At 42.9% G+C, this 24,766-nt stretch overlaps 1 protein-coding gene across 2 annotated transcripts in view; it reads right to left on the bottom strand.

Annotated features, from left to right (window-relative positions):
- Nucleotides 1–1,718: 1,718 nt before the first annotated feature.
- Nucleotides 1,719–24,766, bottom strand: part of COA1 (cytochrome c oxidase assembly factor 1) — a 71,404-nt gene continuing 48,356 nt past the window's right edge. Inside the window, exons 2-6 of one of the 2 annotated variants that reach the window (XM_069461892.1) lie at nucleotides 11,687–11,738; nucleotides 9,256–9,352; nucleotides 6,995–7,143; nucleotides 2,992–3,068; nucleotides 1,719–2,128 (exon numbers count right to left, since the gene is read on the bottom strand). In XM_069461892.1, the coding sequence (XP_069317993.1) occupies nucleotides 2,002–2,128; nucleotides 2,992–3,068; nucleotides 6,995–7,143; nucleotides 9,256–9,352; nucleotides 11,687–11,701 (465 nt within the window). In that variant the 5' untranslated portion in view covers nucleotides 11,702–11,738 and the 3' untranslated portion in view covers nucleotides 1,719–2,001. The remainder of the gene's footprint in view (nucleotides 2,129–2,991; nucleotides 3,069–6,994; nucleotides 7,144–9,255; nucleotides 9,353–11,686; nucleotides 11,739–24,766) is intronic. The other variant, XM_069461893.1, reaches the window with a different exon arrangement.

Genomic DNA, 24,766 nt, shown 5'->3' with positions numbered 1-24,766 from the left:
GGAAGTGGTAGGCTGCAAACACACATCATTGCTCTCCTTAAAGAACAGGAAAGACAATGTCTACTGCCATGACCAGGTTCTGAGTCACCCATGAAGTCAGTAAGCACATACATGAAAGTAAACTTAACTAGAAAAATTACCAAAGATGGTGGCTTCCAAATAGAAATCAAGGAGCTTTTCACTACATAACATTAATTCTTATCAGCTGGATGAGAAAAGCCTCTTCATTAATTCAAACTCTATACAAACAAAAACTGTCACTTGTTTTACTTCAGAACGGATGGCCCATCTAGACCCTGGTTTTCTATGATTTGGCCATAGCAAAGAAACAAACAAACACTCTAGCAAACACTGGAAGGAAGCAGAAGTTGTCAGAGTACAGTCAGATACGAAGCAATACATAAACTACAACATACACACCACAGAAAGAAAAAAGCAGCACAAAACTGTGCACAGGGTTCTACCATTTATTTTAAAAGACTGTAGAGACTGTAATATTTATCTATAAACAAAATGGCAAAGTGCTCTCAGGGAAAGAGACTTATTTTTTCACTGTATAATCCATTCAAAGAACATATAAATATATTTTTTAAAGAAACAAACTCCAGAATAATATCTAATAACTAAAAGCCTCATACTCTACCAACATGTTTAAGCTTATTTTTTCCTCTGAGAGGCTTCTCTTCAATGAATATTAGGAATATAGAAAAAGATTCCGCAAGTCCTGAGTTAGCAAAAAAAAAAACAGAAAAGAAAAGAAAAAAAAAAAGAATGTAGGAAAAGAGCTCATGAATGTCCTTCGTTGTAGACAGTTACATTTAGCCTAGTAATACTAAGAGGGTTAAACTGGCCTTTTTTTTTATTATTTTTTTTTTCCTTGAGACAGAGTCTTGCTCTGTCACCCTGGCTAGAGTGCAATGGTGTCATCATAGCTCACTGCAACTTCAAACTCCTAGGCTCAAGCAATCCTCCTGCCTCAGCCTCTCAAGTTGTTGGGACTACAGGTACATGCTACCATGCCCGGCTAATTTTTCTATTCTTTGTAGAGATGGGGTCTCACTATGTTGCTCAGGCTGGTCTTAAACTCCTGACCTCAAGTGAGCCCCTCACCTCAGCCTCCCAAAGTGTTAGGATTACAGGTGCGAGCCCCTGTGCCTGGCCTTATAAACTGGCCTTTCAAAGCACAGATACCAGATTTCTGTTTTTTTAGGCTCTGGTGCTCAGAAGGAAGGTCTTTTGCTTCATAAACTGTTTCTTTATAAAACTAAGATGGGTTACATTGTTTGAAAAGCAGAAGGAAAAGTACCTATTAGCTTTAAACTCAAATTTCCTACATTGGCTTTATATATGTATATGTACACATATAAATTTTCTAAGCTTTCAAAATGTTTGGAATAAAAGCAATTATTTTGTAAATGTCTAATTGGGTGGACAATTGGTCCTTGAAATAGAAATATGAAAATAAAACAAAAACAATACAGCAAACAAAATATTCCCAAGTGACCCAGGATGCCCACAAGCTACTTAACAACATGAATTCAGGGCAGAGTGGCCAAAACAACAGTGCCCAGTCGTCCTCAGCACTCTCGGTCAACGTGCCTCAGACTTCATATTGACAGAGCTGAAAATTACGGGGGGGAGGGCAGGGAAGAGGAAAAGAAAAGAAAGAAATGAGAACTAGCAAAAATCAACAAACATTTTATTAATTCTGATTCCTTTTATTCTGTGCTTTGCTTTTTTATACAGAGCACTTTCAAATAAATTATCTTATAAACTTAAAAGTTTCTTTCTGATTCCATTAAAAAACCACAATAGTGTTCACTGTGTTCAAGTTAGAATTATACCAAATTACCATATGCCAGCACATACAATCCTCCCACTGGTGGCTGGAAAATTGGCTGCAGGAGTGCCTGTCACTCAGATGGGCTGTCACCCTGGGTGGGCGCACGGTGCAGATGAGGGAAGGCCAGACCGGAAGCAAGCAGGGTCTTTTGATCCCCTCTACTCCTTTTTCACTTCATCACCATCGTCCCCACTGAGCTTGAACACAGGAATCTTCTGACCATCCTTGAGCTGTAAGAAGACCTCGTCCAGGTGCCAGCTGAGAGAAACCAAAAGCACAGTATCTCTGATCAACGCAACATGGAAGGAAAACACAGTCAAAAAGGGCAGGGGGAAGCAGCTGTTTGGAACAGTGTCTTAAATGTTTCCAAACATTATTTTATGCTAGTGCTGTGTTAACACGTTAGCATTCTATCATGACTGTCATCATCTAAGCAGCATCGACTTCAAGGCAGGCTTAACGATGACCGACTGACAGGCGAATGGAAGGGACGTCAGGAGGAAGCAGCACTTCATTTCCTAATTCACGCCGACCCTCAGTCCTGGCCTGGAAGCCAGCCAGCTCCTCCACTAATCCCAGGCTCAGAGGTCAGCGAGCCCGGGCCGAGCTAGGTGGGGGCTGCTCAGGGCCGCCTGTTCCTTTTGTCCTCGGAATTGAAACCCAGCCTGGCTCAACAGCAAACATCTCTGAGACAGGCTTCCCGGGGGAAGTGAGTGCATGTAGCTACTGGCAACCAGACAAGAAAAGCCAATTAATGGGGTGGAGAGCTTACACAAAGAATGTGATGAATAATTCTGGAATGAGAATCCATGCCTTTACTCATTTGTAACCACTGAGGCAGCACAGTTAGAAGATGGAACATAGCATCAAATTATCGTAGACCTAGGTCACTATAACCTTAACAGTTTTCAAAAAGGCCAACCATATAAGAAGATAATTCATGGACTGTAGGGGATAAACTGTCTGAACCGAGGTAAGAGCCACAGTCCTGGCTTGCTGCCCAGGCCATGAAGCTTTCGGCATCAAGCTTTGAAGACTAATTCTTCTTATTACCACGATCATTTAACTGCAGGTGAAAATGGGAATCAGGATTGTTTCCATCAGGAAGTCCTCCTGCTGTCCCCAACTCCCACACTTTCCCGTAATACCTCTGAAAGGGGGCAGCTCTGGAGGAGTGGACGTAGAGATGGCCCTCTGACTTGGACCCAGACACAGGAATCTTCAACTGTGGGTATAAAATGACAGAAAGGAGAGATGTAATTGGATACATTATTATCATCTCAAAAGATGACAAAACTGATGCCTTTTAGGGCCAAGACTATAAAATCCAGGGATTATCCACAGAATCAGATCGTTTTCTAACAGCCCAGCTGGAAGAATGCACTTGATTTTCCAAACGTCCTGCCCCTCTGGATGGTTTGGTGAGGTCCACGGCAGCCCTTCCGTCTGGCAGGGAGACCCTACGTGTCAAACTCAATGCTCCGCCTGCTTACAATTCACAAAGCTGCTGTTACAAAGGAACAAACTACTGATACACACAGCAACACAGATGAATACTAAAAACATGCTGAAAGAGCCTCACAAAAGAGCATATCATGTATGATTCCGTTTGTGTTAAGTTCTAGAACAGGCTAAATAAACTATGCTGGAAAAAAATCAGAAAAATGCTTGGAGCTAGATGTGAGAGGGGACCAGCTGGGCACGAGGGGACTCTCGGGTGGGGGGAACAGTCTGCATGTGGATAAGGGCCTGGGTCACACGCATGGCTGCATATGTTAAAACTCAGATAGGACACTTGGATTTGGGCCTTTCACAGAACGTAAACTTACCTCAAGAAAACCCCATAAACAAATATTGAACTCTAGTTAGTGATATATAGGCTTACGTGTTCAGAGGTAAAGTGTACAATGTTTGAAAATTACTTAGTAATACATCAGAACCGTAAGATGGATTCATGGAAATAAAACAAAATGCTAACGGTAGATCCAGGTACCAGCTATATGAGTGCTCACAGTATAAATTCTTTTATCTTTTCTGTATGTTTGAAATTTTTCATAACAAAATAGAAAGAAAAGCCAAAAAAAAAAAAAAAAAAAAAAGTCCAATGTTTAAAAGGAAGAACCGTTGCCAGCAAATTGGTACAGACTTTGACCTGGACCACAAAGAACAGGCTTAAAGAGAGTGCGCGATGCCTGTCGGGGAAAGACATCAAGGAGTTCTCTGTTCTTCATCGCCGTCACCGTGGCTGGGCTCACCAGAGGAGACGCGGCCGAGGTGCTGCCAGGCCCCCACGGGAGTCGGGAGTTGGGAGTCGGCCTGAGAGCCTCAAAGCCAGCTCCTAGGTATTTGTTTGTTTATGCTCTGATTTAGACAAAAGTAGTGAATGCATTGTTTTGGGTTTCTTAGTGAAAACTAAAGAAGGTAGGAGCTTTGACACAATGCTGCAACAAGGAAGCCTGTCATTAGGCAGGCACTTCCCACAGTGCTTTTGTGCCCCAGGTGACGGCCAGAGGTACTTCTCTGGGACAGGAGGTTGAGCATCCCACCCATTCCAAATTGCCAAATTGCCGCCAAGAGAAAGAACTACTCAGGTATACACACACATATTTGTGCTTTCCAAAATTCTCCCTCTCATTTATTTAAACGTACTTTAAGGAAGACAAAGGCTTTGGAACATGGCTTCATAAACTGAGTGAACAGCAGCCACCTAGTCACACTTTAAGAACCCGTCCTCAGGGTCCCACTTTTTGAACAAAGCTACAGCTCTTCTCTGGGGGATTATAAAATTAAGCAACAGAGTATACACTGAACATCTCTGGGTGCTTAAAAAAAAAAAAAAAGGAAAGAGAAAGAAAAGAAGTAAGTAGGACGCTGAAGGGCAGCGCACACTGAGGCATCAATGTCTGAGCCACGGGCAGCTGCACCTCTGGGGTGGGTGTGGCGCTTTACAGGCTGGTTCCTTCCCTGGCCAGACTTTGCCCAAGACTGAAGCAGGAGTTCTGCTAAACAGAGTGTTGGCAGTTGGTGCCTGTCTCACACATACACTTGGGGGGAAAAAAATCCTTCAATATGAAAATTACCTCATGAGCAACTGAAACTTCTCACCTCTGGACAAAACAAAGGAACTACAAATTAAGGACCTTTGGGTAAGATGGCTGCGTTGTATACTGGCATCCCTATAAACCGGTGATTATAAAGAATGTCAAAAGTACTCCACAAATGGAAGACAAGTGCTGGGGCTCCAGGTGGCTCTGAACTCCTGTCACTGTGGGGTCATGGCATTTGGCAGCAGTAGAGACCGGGACCTAGCACCACAGCCAACATAGTCTCAGTGCTGCCAAAGGCCTGGGTTGCAGGAAGCGCAGGCAGCCACCCTCTCGGCACCAGCTGGAACGTGCCAGAAGACAGGGCCAAAGTGCAAGCTGGACCTGACCAGATGACGATCCCCACCAAAACCACCATCGCTTCCTCCCACTGCTCACTCACCGGTCACAGATCATGGATCTGCTGCTGCATCAACCTGGCTCGGCAAAGGCGCCTTTAACAAACACCTCCTGAGCAATGAAGCTGGGAAAAAACAGTGAACAGCCAGACCTAATCACCGGCCTTTCCAGGTTCTTGGACTTACCAGGATCCAGTCAGGTGACCAGAGGTAGGGAAGCAGAGAGGGGCCACACCGCACCAAGGGAGAAATCTGACGACAATGCACATAAAGCCACCTGGCACAGAGCGAGCACTGCACGCACGTCCGGCCCGTCCCCTTTCTTCTACTGGGTCCCCTCTCTGACTTCATGGAGCTGCCATCTTTCCACTCACACATGCTGGAGACTGGAGCATCACCTCTGACCCAGCCCTCTCCTGATATAAAACTGTTACCAAGTCCTGTCACCTGGCTGTCACAATGGCCTTCAAATCCATCTCATTTCTCCAGGCCACAGCTCTGGCTCACATTCTCACCACTGCACACCAGGGCAGCCACACTGCTCCCCTACAGGCACTTCCCTGCACCCAGTCCCTGGGCATCACCAATCTATAGCAATTTACCTTCTTTGAAAATCAGACAAAATATTTCCATCAGAATACTTAAGCATGAATTGCTTTTGTAGTTAGAAAAAAAATCCCATTAGAGCTATGTCCATTAAGAACATAATAAAAATAACAACAAAAAAAATAAAGTAGGTCAGGTCATCTCACTCTTCTCCAAACACTGCACAGGCTTCTGCGGCCGCAGAGTCCAGCGCACACGCCTTACATGATGACGCCGTGGCTCTGACTGCTCCAGCCGCCCCCGCCCACCCGCACCCACCCGCACCCACCTGTGCCTCCACAGCAGGCTGGGTCACACTAACCGATGACACGGACCGGTGCACACCGCTCCCAGCCGGTGTTCCTTTCCCACCTTTCAGTCCGCACAGCCATCTCCCAGGCCTCCACCCACTCCTTCCTGTCCCTATGCAGCCGTGACAGCATCGGCTCCACTCTGTCTTATTCTGGAATTTTAAACTGTAAACTCCCCAAAAGCCTTCTGCACCTCTGTATTCCACACATAACTTAGAACCATTCCGTGAGCCGGGGAAAGTACTCAAAACATGCTTGTTACACAGAAGAACAAATGTGTTTTATATTCAAGTAAGTTTGATCAAGCTGAACCACACAAAAAGATAAGATACAGCTCAAAAAATGGACTGGTATTCTGTGGAAGCGACGTAAATAAATAAACTTTAAAATCAAAGTGTAAAGAGCTGGTTACATTTGAACAAGCACTGACTAGATAAAGATATATTTCAAGTTCAAGTTCAAAGCCAGAGCAGAGGCAAAGCACCACCGGTCATTTCTCTACTACCTTCAGTTCAAGGTGGCAACCTCAGCACACCCAGTGCATTCCCTGCCACATCAATTCCCCAGATGGAAGGAAAATACATGAAAGTAAATTAATCCATAGTAATATAAGATATATTGTATATAAACACAAAAATCTATGATAAAAAAAACTTTTTCAAAAGGTGCTAAACCTAGTGGCAGGTTTACTTGGTGAGTTTTCGCATCCCAAATCCTTAACCTCCAAGATTCCAAGACTCTTTCCAGATGACAGCAGCCCCTCCTCTCCTGCAGGAGGCACCCAGCCCGCAGGTGAGAGGGAGAGCACGTTACCCGGGCATCAGCAATGTCCACGAAGTTGTGCTTGTCGGGGAGTCGGAGATTGTGAACGTTGACGGGAGTGCCCAGGGCTTCCAGTGCTTCAGGGTGGCTATGCAGCTGCTCCAGCGCCAGCTGGTAATACGAAGTCCTGGAAAAAAACTCTAAGTAGGAAAGATAGATTTTTTTTCTTAATTGAACTTGGTCAGGTGGAATCTATACAGAAAGTCAAATAATACAATTGATATACAAGGTGGAAACAGAAACAAGAATGTAAAATTTGTCGACTGAAGAATTAGGAACCATCTACTCTAAACTGTCCAATTTACAGACTTGAAATCAAAGTGCAGAAAGGCAGTTTCTGCAGGGATGTGCAGGTGACCTTGAGCCTTGACCTCATGCAGACCCCTTCTGTGTCTCAATTTCTTCTCGTTTCCTCATTTCATTCATTGCCTCATTTCTTCATCTAAGGGGTTTGATCAGCTCTTCTCCAAGTCTGCTCTCAGTTCTAAAGTCCTATGATCCATGATCTGCTCAAAGTGACACAGCTAGTCCAAGGCAAAGCAGGGGCCAGAATCCATGACACCTGGCTTCTAAACAGGGCTCGTTCCACTAAGATGAGGCGTAAAACAGACCACAAGATAAACAACAACAAAACCCTGAGGCCAAGAAATAGGATATGAAAATGCTCATTTGTCAAGTTTACAGATTGAAGCCAACATTTCAAGCAGAACTGCTCTCAGTCTGGGACTTTATAGCCCAAAGCCTACTGCGAACTCCAGAAAGCACCTACCTAAAGGTATAAGGTACAATAATAAGATGCCTAAGGGCACCTGTGCTCTCCAGCACACGTAGGCTTCCCAAGTGGGGTGTTTGCTTTGGCAACAGGAAGAACTTCCCTCCTGTAGAATCCAATCACAGTAATGAAGGGGGCCTCAGCCTGGAGAGGCCAAGGGCACTGCCCCTCCTGTCCTGCTTCCCAGCAGTGGGGCTGCAGGCACGAACAAGGTGCCAGCCACGACAGGAAAAGGAGGGGCAGAAGCTGGATCCAGATGGCTAATGTTTACCAAGTGATCTCTGTGGCTAGGCACTCTTCTCAATATTTCACATATCTTCACTTCTCTACATCTCACCTGTGAGATTCATTTAATTCTCACAACAACCTCATGCACAGGCACTAATGTCATTCTTCTTCACACAGTAACTAAGGGCAGGAAGGTGACAGATTCCCCCATAAGGCCACATAGCTAGTCAAGAGCTGAGCTAAGATTCAACTATTCAACCCAAGACAGTTGGCCGCAGAGCCCAGGTGTCACCCACCTAGCTGGGCTCTGTTTGCCGACTCCAGCCCAAGGGAGAAAGGCTGTCAGACCAGAATGCTGAACCCTGACCCGAAAATGCACCCATTCCTGCCATGTTCTGCCCCTGTCCCTTTGGCAGAGGGAAGAGGAGGCTGGGTATTCCAGTCTGAATCATCCCTGGGAATGCTCAACTTGGGCCACCTCCAGACTCAGGGACCCTGGGCCAACTCTGCAGGAAGGTGAAGAATGGGTAGAGGACACTGGTGACATTCACTCATAAACTGGGAAGAAATGAAAATGCTGCAGAGTCAGGGTGCGGAGCCAAGCTGGGTGGAGATAAAAGAGCCTCAAAAAAGATCAGTCGAGAAAAAACTGCTGCTGCTTTGCCATGGGTGGCATTGAAATGACCTTAAATGTCTTGGCTGCTGACAATAATTGTGGCCTGCCTTTACAGATTCAAATTTGGATGCAGTGGGGCTGGAAGATGCATCTGTCGGGATTTTGCCATCATGGACTCTGCTTTTATTTTCTGCTCCTGCCAGAGTCCCTTGCTCAAGGTCCCCCTCCAGTAAATCACAGCAGAGAATGAAAGAGCAAAAATGGCTGAGGACACTTGAGAAATAGCCACAGTTTTCCCCACCTGTGAACCATCTGGTATTCCCCTTCCCTCTGTTCTTTCTTTATGTAATTTCGGAATCTTGACGGATCCCCGTGTGTGCACTGGAGTGAAAGCCCATCTTGCTTTGCAAGCCTTCTTATGCAAATAAATCCTGGCCCTTTTATTTGTACTTGTGGCTCCTGGAAAAACTGGGATTATGAGATAAAGAGGAAGATACAGCCAATGAAATGGTGATTGGCTTTTAAAATAGCCCTTCCTCCTTTCTAATCAGCTGGAAGCATCGCAAGCGTTTCCTTTGATGAAGGAGCAGGAGCACTAGGAGGCGGCCATGCCCCAGGCAGCTGGCAGGTACTCACTTTGCATGAGGTAATACACCAGGACAGAGGCCCCACTAGCCAAACTGGTGAAAAGGATCAGCTTTCCCAGAGGCATTGACATCCTGCTTCCTGGATGCTTAAAAACAAAAGATACAAATTTATTGTGAGATTCAGTTTTGTGCCAACGGCCTTTGCCTGGATTGGGCCCCCCGGGGAAAGGACAGCCAAGGAGGAAGCCTGCAAGGAGAAGAGGCTGGCTTGCCCCATTTGCTTCCTTTCCCAATGCCAGGGCTGGTTCCGGAGCCAAATCAAGTACCCTCCTGAGGGTGGCCCTTGTCCAGGATCCATGCTGGGGGGGGCCTGCCGCCTTCAGCCGGCCAAGCACAGAGCGAGCATTCAGCCCCACCACCCTGACAGACAGAACCCAGCCTGTGTGCCAAGCCCCGCGTGGCCAGGAAGCACAGCCACTTTGTCTCAGACCAACTGGTAAACAGGAAGCGTATCCTTTTGTGGCAATAGCTGGTCTTGTAAGCCCACAAATGGGCTGGAGCTATCACTGGCTTCTTTCTTTCATATTTTGAAAAATGCCCCACACCCTGGATGAGGAAACTTTGATTATGACTTTCAGACTGAATGAACAGATGGAGTAGTGCCAGCTCAGTAAATACAGCATGCCGTATCCACCCTAGCGTTAACTCCTGTCCCCTGAAGGCCTGGGGTGGGGCTGGGAACAGCACGTGGGCCTCGGTGGTGCCAGTTCCCCTCCCTCCTGGTAGCCATTTAATCACTGCTCATACTGGCCAGGACTTTCTGGAAGGCTGTAAGATACCAGGCTACAAAACAGGACAGAACAGGGGTCACAATTCAAATGCCCACAAGGCCAGAAGGGTCACATAAATGACAGCACGCACTGCAAAGTGAAGACCGGGTGGCCCAGCCAGGGGGGCAGCTTCAACCTGGCTCCAGCTAACTGTGGCCATGTGGGCCAAGTCTCAATGGATCTTTCAATTTTTCAAGAGGTGCCAGAAATCAGGTTTTTATATGAAATCGCCCAGATTCTAAATGCCGTCAACCAACTCAAAAAAAAAAAAAAAAAAAAAAAAAAAAAAGGCTGGGTGTGGCAGTTCACGCCTGTAATCTCAGAACTCTGGGAGGCCAAGGCAGGAGGATCACTTGAGACCAGCCTAGGCAACACATCAAGACTCCATCTCTACAAAAATGAAAAAAACAGCCAGGCATGGTGGCATGCGCCTGTAGTCCCAGCTACAGCCACTGCTCTCCAGTCTGGGTAATAGAGTGAGACCCCATCTCTTAAAAAAAAAAAGCCAGACCTAACAAAATATATTTGTGAATCAAATTCTTTCTATCGGTTTTCAGTTTGCAGGGCAGCCTCACCCTAGGTAAGATTTAGGTAAATTCCTCTCTGTCTTTGCTGACATTCTTCCAAAAAGGAAAGAAATTTTGGACAGATGGAAATTCTAGCTTTTAGATAAAGGAAAAGATGACTTCAGAAGTGTTTGTGTCCCCATTTCAAGATTTAACTTTCAATTTTAATTGTGCTCCTTTAACAAAGCCAGCCTTAGATGTGACCTAAAAGGGTCAGAGATACTGCAACACAGAAAAACTGAGTATAATGCTAATTCCTCCACTGTGAGGACAGGTAAATACATTCTCCCCATCTGCTTCTCCACCTTCCAGGACACAGAGAGTAAAAACAACTGTCTACCTATCATTTCTGAAATGCTGAAGGTAAAGGAATCCACAGAAACCCTGTTGAAGAAAGTCCCTCATGTGGATATTTTTTTCTGAGAACTAATTAATTAAATACACCCTTGGAGCAGGCTAAAGTTGACCAGTTCTATAATGAAATAACATTTAACCCAGGTTTATATATATAAAGGGCTTTGATCAATTTAACAGATTAGGGAGATGAAATTTTAGATCATCTTTGTACTATCTACTTAAATACTGTTCTGTTCAACTAAGACAAGACTGTTGAAACCCCAAACAAATGTACAGCAACTGCCTTGAGAGTTTCAGCTGGTACTGTATAACTTACTGGTAATGTAAGAGTATCAAAGTTTAGTGTAAAGTCAATTACAGTAATGTGATCTGGGAAAAGCCTTTTAGTTCTCATAATGAAAATGCTCAGAGCATATCCAAAGAACGCATTAGTCAGATCTTGCTTAATTTGAAGCAAGCTCAACAGGGTGGGGCAGCTAGATTAAGTTATGCAGAGCTTCCCACAGTGTTACTGCTTCTAAAGCCAGCAAGAGAGCCAGGGAAAAATACATCCTTAAACGATGCAAAAAATACCCGTTCCATCCCTCATCTGAGTTTAAAGCCACAGTGTACACTAAAGACCAGAAGAAACACATAACTATTCAGAGAGTGACTTTCATCTATTATCTAACCTGAGAATACTCTGGCAGGTTCTAATGGGGACCTTGACCCTGGAACATTCCATTACCTTTTGCCACATCATGGACAACTCTCCTGAAAATCATCAAACGAAAGTTGTCCTGCAACGAGAGAAGATTTTACATTACAATCATTTTTTTCAAACCCACTGCTCCCTGGTTTCCAATATCAATGGAAAAGAAGCCAAACTCTGTAAAATAATTTAAAGAGGTTTATTCTGAGCCAAATTTGAGGACCATGGCCTGGAGCTATGCCCAAGAAGCCCTGAGCAAGTGGACTCCCTGTGGTTGGGTTACAGTTTGGTTTTGTACATTTTAGAGAAACAGGAATTACATGGAAAGTTGTAAATCAATATATGGAAGGCATACATTGGTTCAGCCTGAAAATGTGGGACATCTCAAAGGGAGAGTGTTACAGGTTATAGGTGGGTTTAAAGACTCTTTGATTTGTAATTGCTTAAAGAAATGAAGCTTTGTCTAAAGGCTTCGACTGTTTTAAGATAAGGAAGTCTGTTAATCACAGACAAGCCACCAGACACCCACCCAGACTCAAGTGATCTGTTAAGTAAATTGAGGACCTACAGGTGTAGATTAAGCTTGTCTTGGATAGCCTTCGGCCTGTTAATGAGTTACACAGGATATTTCCAAGAAGGGAGGGGAGCATGATGAAGCATGTCTGACCTCCCTTCTCATGCCCAGCAACTCAGTTTTAGGGTATCCCCTTGGCCAAGAGAGGGCCCATTCAGTCAACTGAGGGGGAGCTTGAGATTTTATTTCAGTTTACATTAATTTCACACAGCCAAGATTTATTACCAATCTAAGCTCTAGAACATGAACAAGAAGTTAAATTTAAACTCTAATACAAGCCTTGTCTGTGAAGGCCCCTGGTTTTTCCTCCTTCTCTTTTACCAAATTAAGAAGAAAACACAAAGCCGCTGGCTTCCTGTCTGGTACTGTGCACCTTTTGTTGCAGTAACCAGAAAACCGGTGTGGGCGGGGGAGGGCCGCGTGGGGGAGGGGCGCACGGGGCAGGTGCTCTGACCACACACAAACGGATCAGCACAAGGCGGGACCCACAGAAACACGATGCCAGCAACGTAGGCTGTACACCATGGATTAAAAACAGCTTTTCAGGGTTAAAAAGAACCAACAGTATAGTAAACCTACACATGGCCTTTAACAATATTGATAACACCTAACACTTCCATCTCTTACTATTATGTGCCTGTTACTATTCTAAGCACTTTACATAAAATAAGTAGCTTAATTTTCACAACCACCCTATGAAAGAGGAAGCCCCATTTTACAGAAGAGCAAAATGAGGCACAGAGAGGTTATGTAACATGCCCAAAGTCACAAAAAGTCTGGCTCCAGGGTCTGTGCTCTCAACCACCATAGTACACTGACTTTAAGATATCTAATTACAGAAATATTGAAATGAGGTGGGAAAAGTTTCTGATATATATATATATATATATATATATATTTTTTTTTTTTTTTTTTTTGGCCAGGTGTGGTGGCTTATGCCTGTAATCAGAGCACTTTGGGAGGCCAAGGCCAGAGGATCACTTGAGCCCAGGAGTTTGAGACCAGCCTGAGCAAGAGCGAGACCCTGTCTCTACTAAAAATAGAAAAAATTAGCTGGTCATGGTGGCGTGCACCTGTAGCCCCAGCTACTCGGGAGGTTGAGGCAGGAGGATCACTTGAGCCCAGGAGTTGGAGGTTGCAGTGAGCTAGGATGATGCCACAGCACTCTAGCTGGGTGACAGAGCAACACTGTCTCAAAAAGAAAAAAAAAGAAAAATTTTCATTGGTACCAAAATTATCAAAAGATTTAAAAATATATTTTTATTTATTTATTTGTTTGAGACAGAGTCTCGCTCTGTTGCCCAGGCTAGAGTGCCGTGGCGTCAGCCTAGCTCACAGCAACCTCAAACTCCTGGGCTTAAGCGATCCTACCGCCTCAGCCTCCCAAGTAGCTGGGACTACAGGCATGTGCCACCATGCCCAACTAATTTTTTCTATATATATTTTTAGTTGGCCAGATAATTTCTTTCTATTTTTACTAGAGACAGGGTCTCGCTCTTGCTCAGGCTGGTCTCGAACTCCTGAGCTCAAACGATCCACCCGCCTCGGCCTCCCAGAGTGCTAGCATTACAGGCGTGAGCCACCACGCCTGAAAATATATTCTTAATGTTCAGTGTAAAAGGCTTTGGCAGGCATACCTTTCCTACTTTTTTCCAGACAGGGTATGGTACATTCTTGTATCTTCGTTCCTTCTTTTATTTAGCAAATGGTTACTGAGGGCCTGCTCTGGTCAGGCAGTAAGAATATAAAAATACTATCAAGATATAAAGATATTCTCCTTGATCCTGAGGGGAATACAGACAATCAAACACATAATTACAACACAGATAGGGCCACATGTACAACTGCACAGTTGTGCACCACACAACCCTAGCAGGGCACCATTCACACTGGAGACATCATAGATTTATATCTTTTTTAAGTCAGTTTACCAATAGTTGGAAGTACTATAAAGTATCTTGCAGGAAGAGAGACAGTCTTTTTCTAATTTGCACAAAGGTGTCTACGAGCTAGCAGCAGCCTGGTTTGAGCGACCAGACATGTGCACCAAGAGAGGAAGTGACACCCAGGAAGTGGTCAGCCCCTCGGAGGGGAGCAGCAAAGTTTTCACAGAGGAAGTTCACCTTGAGCAGAGAAAGGTGAAGGAGTAGAAAAAGGCTCCAGATGAGGGGAAATGACAAGCGAAAGCAGAGTGGGCAGAACTGCAGAAGCATGAGGCACAGGAGGGGAGCCACAGGAAACAGGCCTGCAAGTGGGGGTGGGGAGGTGATGACTGCTAACAAAGACCCTAACCCTGAGCTGCTGGACTCTATTCTGCAGGTGACAGGCTATAGGACAACTTCTCTGGGGCAGAAGGATGGGCAGCCTGGGGGACAGGAGCCATGCAGCAAGACCAGCCAGGAGGCTTCTGTGACAGACAGCAAAGATGAGAGCCAAGACCAAGGTAGTAAGAGTGGTTGATTTCTTAAAATATTTAGGATAGTTCTTATTTATTTACTAATTTGTACACTAGCCCATTCCAAAAAGGATGATGGGGCTAACAGCAACACTTATTTTACACAATAAAGTGACTCTAATCAACAATAAGTTAGGATATACTTTAAAGTAACTAAAAGAGTGGAATTGGAATGTTCCTAACACAAAGAAACAATAATGCCTAACGTGATGGATACCCAATTACCCTGATTTGAGTAGTTCACATTGTATGCGTATATCAAAACATCACATGTACCCTGTAAAGATACACAACTATTATGTACCCATAACAATTAAATATTTTTTAAAAGATACATACCTTGAAAAAGAAAATAGATGAGAAAATGAAGATAAATGAAAAATAATTTTAAGACAAGAAATAAAGCTGGGATAAAGTTAGGGCACAAAAGTATATACTATCACATATTTGACACTGAGCTTCCCATGTGCTCAGCAGAATGGGAAGTGAGTAGCTACTACACGGTCCAGAGTGTCCACAAGATAAGGCAAAGCTATAGCTGAGGAGGAATACAACAGTTCCTAACAAGGCAGAAGCCTCAGAAAGACCTCTCCCAGGAATGCTCAGAAAGGATTCTCTGAAGTGGCTGGTGTTGCAAACAACATCCTGAGAATAAAAAAAAAAAAAGTTCTCAACTTTCAAGTGACTTTTTATAACATCCAATAATGAAAGCCACGAACACAGTCCCAGAAAAAACATACAACAAATTTTATAAGCAGCCAAAAGAAGACTCAATGTGAAGATCTCTGCTTTGACTCAATGGAGAGCTCAGGCAGTGGTGACCAAGCTGGTCTACAGGAGCCCTCCGTGCCAAGCAGGGTTGAGGTGTGATTGACAGTAGGGGGCTGGAAGGGAGATCAGCCCATGCTAGCTTTTTTTTTTTTTTTTAAGAGACAGGGTCTCTATGCAGCCCAGGCTGGAGTGCATGGCTATTCACAGGTGCGATTATAGCACACACAACCCTGCACTGGTCCTACTGGATCCTCCTGCCTCAGCCTCTGGTGTGCCTGGGACTCCAGGTGGTACCACTGCACGGGTGGCCCCTGCTCCTTTTCAAACAGCTTCAGTTTACCTGCCCCATGAACTGTCTTTTGAAGAACGTATTAAGTAACCCCACTTCCCCCCCAAAAAAAAAAATTTCTTTCAAAAAGGCACTATAGAGAAATAGAAGTAGATTTTAGACTACCTCCAGGAATATCTTAGAACTAAGCTTCTGATAAGAATTGAAACTTTAAAAATTTGATGTGACATTCTCTGTAATAAACCCAAGTTTAATAGTCTACTGTGTAGCCAGGTAAGGGCAGATTGAGTTAACCAATGAATTTATATAATAAATAAATTTAGTTAACCAAGAAGAAAGGGTCACATCCCTTTTGAAAATCAAGGGGCTGGTTAGCCACAGGAAGGTGGAACAAAGTGCTGGCCAAGGTCTCCCAGGAAAGCAGTCCCAGCTCTGCTCTGATACACAAACAGGTGACTTCGGCCTCCAAAGGCCAGGGTTTATAAAACGTTTTTCAAAGTACTGAAGCCCTTTCTAGAGCCAAAGTGCAGTCTGTTAAAACAGGTGCCAGCAGCTGCTTGAGCAGGCACAAGGCTGGAGACTCCTCCTATCAGCCTCCGCTCGAGCCAAGCAGAGGTTTGCAGGAAGCATCAGTAGGAGGGATGAACAGAAGCAGCCAGAGGGTTCAAGCCAGAGGCAGGACCCAACCAGGGGAGGGTGGAAGCAGTCAGGGGTGCAACTTCAACTGCATATCAGAATTACCAGAAGAGCTTAAAAAAAAAAAACCACCAAAAAACCCCCCAAAACAAACAAACAAAAAAACCCACAGATGTCCAGGCCACACCCAGACCACTTAAGATAGAATCTACAGGGGTGGAACCCAGGCATTGGTATTTTTTAACCTTCTCAGTTAAACCTAACATGCAGCCAAGCTTGGGAACCTGTGGACTAACGGGAACAAACCACATAAAGTAAGCACAAGGCCTAAGTTTGGAGAGCAGATCAGGTAATCCTTTAGGAGCTCTTGAGAAGCTAGAGAATAGAAACAGCTTATTCCTCTACCTGTGCCACACACCACCCATTCCCACCACACCTTCAGAGACTGGAACAGACCCCTCTTCCCAGGGATTCTGGCACTGGACAAGCAGCAGACCACCCTAGCGGGCCAGGTCAGATGGTGTCAATCTGAGATGAAACCCCAAGTTTAATTAGAGGGGAGCTCAGGAGACCCTCACAACAAGGCAACCATCCCAAAACCCAGCTGAGAAAGAAGATGGACCAAACTACAGACAAAAATCTTGGATTTTTAAAAATTTGTCAATTTTTAATTGACAAATAACAATTGTATATATTTATAGGGTACAATGTGATGTTTTGATACATTTAACATATCCATCACCTCACATACTTACCATTTTTTTGTGGTGGGAACATTTGAAATTTACTCTCTTAGCAACTTCGAAATATATCATACATTATTATTAACTAAAGTCACCATGCTATGCAATAGATCTCAAACAATTATTCCTCTGGTGTAACTGAAACTTTGTACCCTTTGACCAACATCTCCCCAAAAAACCCTTGATTTTTAAGAGGCATTTTTTTCGCATTGTAATATCCTGTCTTAAAAGCTGAGTCTATTTATTAAAGTGATTCTTTTCTCTACACCACTATCCCCAAACTGTTAAGACCATGGTTTGTCTTATCAATACAGCAGAGGCAGCATTACAGGCAGCTCAAGTAGGAGCAGGGCCAAAAGCCTGTCCATGAACATAGGCCATGTGACCCTCCTAGCAGGCCTATTAGCACCTCAGGGTTCTTCTCGGAAGCAGGGCTTTGCCAGGCATAATCTATCACTTCACTTCTTTTCCTCTGGATGATATATGGCTGGCTTGGCTTGTCCCAAATCTGAGTGACTACTATGGGCCAGGCACCATGCAGGATCTTTTACATGCACTACTATTTCTTATATTGACCATGAAAGGTAAATATTATCTTTGCCCTTTTTTGAGCTACAAAAAGCCTCTAGAAAGGTTCTAAAACTTGCTATGGTCATGCAGCTATTCCATGGCAGAGCTACCACAGGCATCTGTCTGACCCCAGCAGCCATGGTCTTTCCACTGAGCCACAAAACCCACGTTACAGACCATGGATTTCAGAACAATCAACTTCTCATACAGGTAGTATATGCTATCCACAAACCATTCCCATCGGCAGAAAGCAAATCACTGCTGCTCTGGGAAACAATTTTAATCACTATCTTCCCAGCTAATAATTTAAGGAGACAAGGTCAAACAAAAAGATATAAAATCTACTTAGACACTACTGGGAGGAAAAGAAAAGATGGCTCTTCCCTATTTGTTGAATGGACACTACTCACTGCTACTACCACCCTGGGGATTATATATCCTTCCAGCCTTTAAAAAACAAACCATGTGGGGGGGAAGGGGAGAGGCAGTGCAGGGAATTATGTACAAGGAATTATGCTTAGGAAAATAGAGATGAAAAAATCAAGGCAGTAAGAATTTAAATGAAAATAACAGAATAAGGAACACATAAAACCAAAAAAGGGCAAAAACAGATTTAAAAAATTGGTATTCAAGAAAAAAAGTATGAATGGCAAAAATAAAGAGATAAAAGAGGACTAAACATTTTAAAAGAATGAAATGCCTTATATTTAAGATAAGGGAGACAAAAGGCTAATAATACCAAAAAAAAATATATAAAAGCAAGTACTCAAACATGATAAAAGATTAAGAAAAAAATTAAAAGACTAAGAAGTTAAACATTTTTAAAATTGAGCATTAAAATGTCAGTGCAGGCTTTTTAACCTAGTTTTGGCTCTGGCGTCAAAGAATAATTTGAATGCTTCCAGATAAAAGCTTCAAGTAACCTTTTATTCTTAACTCAGGTTAACCATGAGGCGAACTCCCTGCACGAGTGGCCTGCCCCCTTAATTAAGCTGAGCTAGGAATGTTAATGAAAGGTTGTCCAACACTCTTTCTATCAAAAGTATCTGTTAGTGACCCCAGGGAGACTATGACTACCTGGACAGAGAGTCCCCGTACCAATAGAAAGGATTAACTTTTTTTAAAAGATTAATAAAATGTAAAATAAAGAAAGATGCCGGCCGGGCGCGGTGGCTCACGCCTGTAATCCTAGCACTCTGGGAGGCCGAGGTGGGCGGATCGTTTGAGCTCAGGAGTTCGAGACCAGCCTGAGCAAGAGCGAGACCCCATCTCTACTAAAAATAGAAAGAAATCATATGGACAGCTAAAAATATATATATCAAAAAAAAAAATTAGCCGGGCATGGTGGTGCATGCCTGTAGTCCCAACTACTCGGGAGGCTGAGACAGGAGGATCCCTTGAGCTCAGGAGTTTGAGGTTGCTGTGAGCTAGGCTGACGCCACGGCACTCACTCTAGCCTGGGCAACAAAGTGAGACTCTGTCTCAAAAAAAAAAAAAAAAAAAAGAAAGATGCCATCTAGTTTAAGAGAGCACCAGGCTACTGCTTTCTGATATGACTTCACAAATTCCATTTAAACCACCTGTAAAGATATACACAAGAAAGAAAGAACAGCTACACCGGGAAGATGTAGCTTCCCAGAGGCTTTTTGAAGTCTCACTAATTGAGGGGAGGAATAAATCAAGAGGAGGATTGGTTTTTACTAAAAATCTGGGTAGTAATTCCTAGAACTAGATTCCCTTCCATTTTTAGACTTTATATCTGCAGTCCCCAACTCCCAGGCATGGGCACGGATCAGTACCAGTCCATGGCCTGTTAGGAACTGGGCCGCACAGCAGGAAGTGAGTTTGGAAGAGCAAGAGAAGCTTCATCTGTATTTACAGCCACTCCCCATCACCGCCTGAGCTCCAACCTCCCCTCCACACACCCGTCTGTGGAAGAATTGTCTTCCATGAAACCGTCCCTGGTGCCAAAAAGTTTTGAGGACTGCTGCTTTAGATAGTTGTTTTGGAACTGTCATGGTGATTTCAAGGGCAAAGAACTGTTAAAACTACAATGCGAATGATATTGTAATTGGCCAAAATTCATGGACAGCTGAGAAGCTAGTTGAAGGTGGTTCTTGTCTACAGTTATTAGCCCCCCTTAATTAGACTTTAACACCTGTACCCACTCTGCCAGTTCCTACATCCGAGTCCTAAAGCGTGGTAGCCCAGCTAGCTTCTACCTGAGGATTGTATATTTCAGCACCTGTGCCCAAGTTTGCAAGCCCCTGCATCCGGTCTCAGCCCTGTCTCCTAGTCTCCTTCTCTTACTCTAACAATAACTGCCAAAATTTAGAAGCAATGAAGATGTCTTCAACAGATGAACACATAGACTGTAGTAAATCCAGACAACAGAATATTATTCAGCTTTAAAAATAAATGAGCTATCAAACCAAGAAAAGACATGGAGGACCCTTAAACATATATTATCAAATGAAAGAAACCAATCTGAAAAGGCTAGGGAAGAATAAGTAAAGCACAGAGGATTTTTAGCACAGTGAAACCATTTTGTATGACACTATAATGGTGGACACACGTCATTATACATTTGCCAAAACCCATAGAATGTACAGCACAAAGAGTGAACCCTAATGCAAACCATGGACTTTTGTTGAAAATGATGGGTCAATGTTGGTTCATCAGTCATAACAAATGGACCGCTCTGGTGCCTAATGCTGATGGCAGGGGAGGCTGGGGGCTGGGGCCTGGGGCGGGGGGGATGGCTATGTATGAACTCTCTCACTTTCTGCTCAATTTTGCTAAACCTAAAGCTGTTTTTAAAAAGAAAGTCTATTTTATACACACACACACACACACACACACACGTATATATACACACATATTTTTTAAAGATGTTACCACTGAATCAGCTCAAAGATGTACTAAAATGTTATCTAAGAATAAATCAACTCAAACTAATATGTAAGATAAAATCAAATATCTGATAAAACATGTGCCTAGTAGTCATAGTGAATTATAAAATCCAAATACTGAACGAAATCTAAATTTTTTTCTAAACTACATTTTTTGGGGCCAAATAACATGCTGAGGGATAGTTCTTTTAAAATCTACTCAAATTTCACTCCTACCTCTCAACAATGCTCCTTTTTAAAAACCTTGAAATATTTAAGTGGGTAATATATGTGAATACTCTCTGAAAAATAAACAAACAAATACCATGACATGCGAGAACATGAAAGGGGGAAGGAGTCATTTTAGCTGTGGTGGTGCAGGAAGGCATCTCTGCCAAGGTGACATTTGAGTTGAGACTGAAGGAATCACTTGAAAACCAGGGGAAGGGCGTGAAGCACACCAAGGCCCTGAGGCAGCGAAGGGCTCTGTGAAGGAGGGTGGTAAATGAGGACAGCCAAGAGGGCAGGGTCTTCACCATGTAGGTCTTTGTAAGGTACGGTAGGGAGTTTGGATTTTATTCCAAGTGTAATGAGAAGCTGCTGAAGGTTTCAATCGGGGAATGGCATAATCTGGCTTTTTTTTTTAAGATTTCTCTAGAAGGGGCAAGAATGGAAGGAGGGAGTCCAGTTAAAAGGCTCCTGCGGTAGTCTAGCACAGAGTCGGTGGTGGCTTGGACTAGCTGGTAGCAGTGGAGATAAGAAGTAAACACTCTTGAGATATGAAGCAGAACTAACAGGCTTGTCAGTGAATTGGATATTGGGGGAACAGAGAAGGACAAGGCATGCGGCAGAGTGATTTCACAGAATTTATCAATATTATCCTTAAATCTCCTTACAAAAATTTTGAGCATTCAAAACCACCCAGCAGTTAGAATTTGATAATGATAGTCTTGGCCGGGCGCGGTGGCTCACACCTGTAAACCTAGCACTCTAGGAGGCCGAGGCAGGAGGATTGCTTGAGGCCAGAAGTTCAAGACCAGCCTAAGCAAGAGCGAGACCCCATCCCTATAAAAAATAGATGTGGCACATGGCTGTAAGTCCTAAGTACTTGGGAGGCTGAGGGAATAGAATCACTGGAGCCCAGAAGTTTGAGGTCGCAGTGAGCTATGATGATGCCCCTGCACTCCAGCTTGGGCAACAGAGCGAAACTGTGTCTTTAAAAAAAAGAGTCTTGGTGGAAAGTTTTAAATAGCAAACTATAATTCCTAAATCTGATTAGTCATGATGTCTCATCTGTTTGAACAAAATACATTTCACAGCCATTCTCTTGTAGATTTTAAACCACAGCAAGAAGATAATTCAGTACTTTCTGGCATCAAAAACGTCATATAATGGACTCTAATTCATAACCATTTTGCAAGTGGGTATGAGTAAGGCAAACCCTATTAAACATTTACTTCAGCATTTCTATTAAAAGCCTCCATTTTAGAAAAAGAATTTATAAAAATAAAACAAGTTGCTATCAGTAATTAGAAATGGAATCTGAGAGACCTATAGTTGACTCTTCCCTCCCTAAAATCCTCCCTTTATTTTCAGACTTACATGTCCACCTGTTTGCCTTTCACCTCTCTGGAGAATCCTGTTATTGCAATCTCCCTTCCTCTACCTGGTCTACATTCTCCCTCACTCTATGTTATGGGCTGAATTGTGTCCTCCCATTCCTATGTTGAAGCCCTAACCCCCAGTTCCTCAGAACATCAAGGTATTTGGAGATAAGGTTTTTAAAGAGGTAACTAAATTAAAATGAGATTTTTTAGGGTGGGCTCTAATCCAGAATGACTGTGTCCTCCTAAGAGGTATTCTGGACTCAGACATACACACGCACAGAGGAAAAGTCCATGTGAACACAAAGGGAGAAGTCGGCATCCACAAGCCAAGGAGAGAAGTTTCAGAAGAAACCAAACCTGATGATGCCTTGATCTTGGACTTATAGCCTCCAGACTGTGAGGAAATAAATTTCTGTCTTTAAACTTAGACTTTATTGTGACTTTTGATGAACAGTCCCTAATTTTTTTAATGTAATCCAGTTTGCCAATTTCTTTCATTTATGGTTAGTATATTTCTGTGTCTCGTTTAAGAAATCTTTAAATACCCCAAGTTTTCATGAACTTAAGGAAACATTCACATACATCACTCTCCTCTACTTTTGAGAAAAAAATACAAAAGCCCTATTCCGATGTGTGCTTGCACAGAACTTGAGAAGAGTTCTTTGAAATCCAGCTCAAGCAGATAGAGCAAATTTACCCTTTCTTTGCCTTTTTGTTCTATGTGGGCCCTCAACAGGTTGGACGATGCCCACCTACACTGGTGAGGGCAATCTTCTTTACTTGGTCTACTGATTCAAATCCTAATCTCTTCTGAAAATACCCTCACATATACATCCAGAAATAATATTTTACCAGGTAAGCCCAGAAAAATTGACACATAAGAATAACCATCACATCAAATAACTCTGCTTGACCTAGGACCCACCCATAACTCTGTTGTTGGCTTAAAACTCGAAATACTGATTCACTTCTTAAAGGAAACAGGAGGGAGAGAGGTGCTGAAGCACCCAATATGGACAAACTGAGGGCCGAAACTGCTTGACTGGGGAAGGGAAGGCCAGCAGGGTCCTGGCCGAGGTAAGTACCAAATAGAAATCTGGGCTGAAGCAGGGAGACATGGTCTGAGTTTCTAGATTAAAAAAGTACGTGTAATCCAGAGCAAAACAAATATAATGGATTCCACTCTTATCTCCAAAGTATTCTAACAGCTCTGAGTAACATGAATATTATAAAGATTTATGAATGTATAAATGTGTGTGTGTAAAACATTCATCATAAACTCAGTTCCCCAATGTAATTAATCTATTTATCCAGTCAACAAATACCCACTAAGCACCTACTATATATATCATATATAGGATAGACTGGCAAAGAAGGACGGACCTTGACTTGAAGAGCCGTTTAGCCTAGTTGGGTAGATGAGGCATGCATATAAAAATGTAACTATATACATGGCAGAAGAGCTAGATGCACTAAACAAGAGACAGAGGGCTATGTGAAGAAAACAATGTAACCCCCACAAACATTCTTGTCCTTCTCTAATCTTCCAACATGTTTTATATTCTTCACATACCTTTTCATTCCCTACTAAAATATAATCTGCAAGAGGTCAAGGACTTTGTTGTGTTTGCTGCTATAACTCTACAACCTATGGTAGTGCCTGGCCCACAGGATGTGCTTAATAATAACTTATTGACATCGCATTAAAATTGTCATCTAAAAACAACTGATGAAAGTACACAAATACACTCTTCCTTCTATGGTCAGCTGATGTTCAACAAGAGCACCAAGACAATAAAACGGAGAAAGAATAGTCTCCAACAAATGATGCTGGGACAACCGGATATCCACATCCAAAATAATGAGGTTAGACCCTTTCCTGACACCAGACACAAAAAAAATCAACTCAAAATGAATCATAGACCTAAATGTAAGAGGTAAAACAATAAAACTCTTAGAATAAAACATAAGAGAAAGTCTTCATTAGCTTGAATTAGGCAATGCTTTAGCTTGAATTAGTAGAAAAGCACAAATGATAAATTGGTCAAAATTAAAAATACTTGTGTTATAAAAGATACCATGAAGAAGGTGAAAACCCACAGAAAGGGAAAAAATTACAAAGCATATATTTGGCAATGAATATAATATATAAAGAATTAGAATATATATATAAAGAACTCTTGTAACTCAGTAACAAAAAGACAACTCAATTAAAAAATGAGCAAAGGATCTAAATAGACATTTCTCCAAAGAAGACATATAAATGGCCAATAAGCACATGAAAAGATGCTCAACATCATTAGCTATCAAGGAAATACACATCAAATCCAAGATGAAATGCCACTAAATTTTTTTTATTTTTAAATATAAAAAAAAATTGAGTATTAGTCTAGTGCCAAACATATAGTAAATGCCCAAGACCAGTTAACTATTTTTACTGGGTGGGGAAAGTACTTATATCCTAGTGGGTACGAAGTGATATCTCAGCATCATTTGTTCTTCTGTATCTTCATACTTCCAAATCTTTTGCATTATGTGTGATGAAGGTCCCACACTGTCCTTGGTGCTACTATGAATAAC

Source organism: Eulemur rufifrons, chromosome 29 (assembly GCF_041146395.1).
Source record: "Eulemur rufifrons isolate Redbay chromosome 29, OSU_ERuf_1, whole genome shotgun sequence".
Classification (NCBI taxonomy): Eukaryota; Metazoa; Chordata; class Mammalia; order Primates; family Lemuridae; genus Eulemur; species Eulemur rufifrons.
The sequence above is the reverse complement of the archived record's forward strand: the minus strand, read 5'-3'. Positions and strand labels throughout refer to the sequence as shown.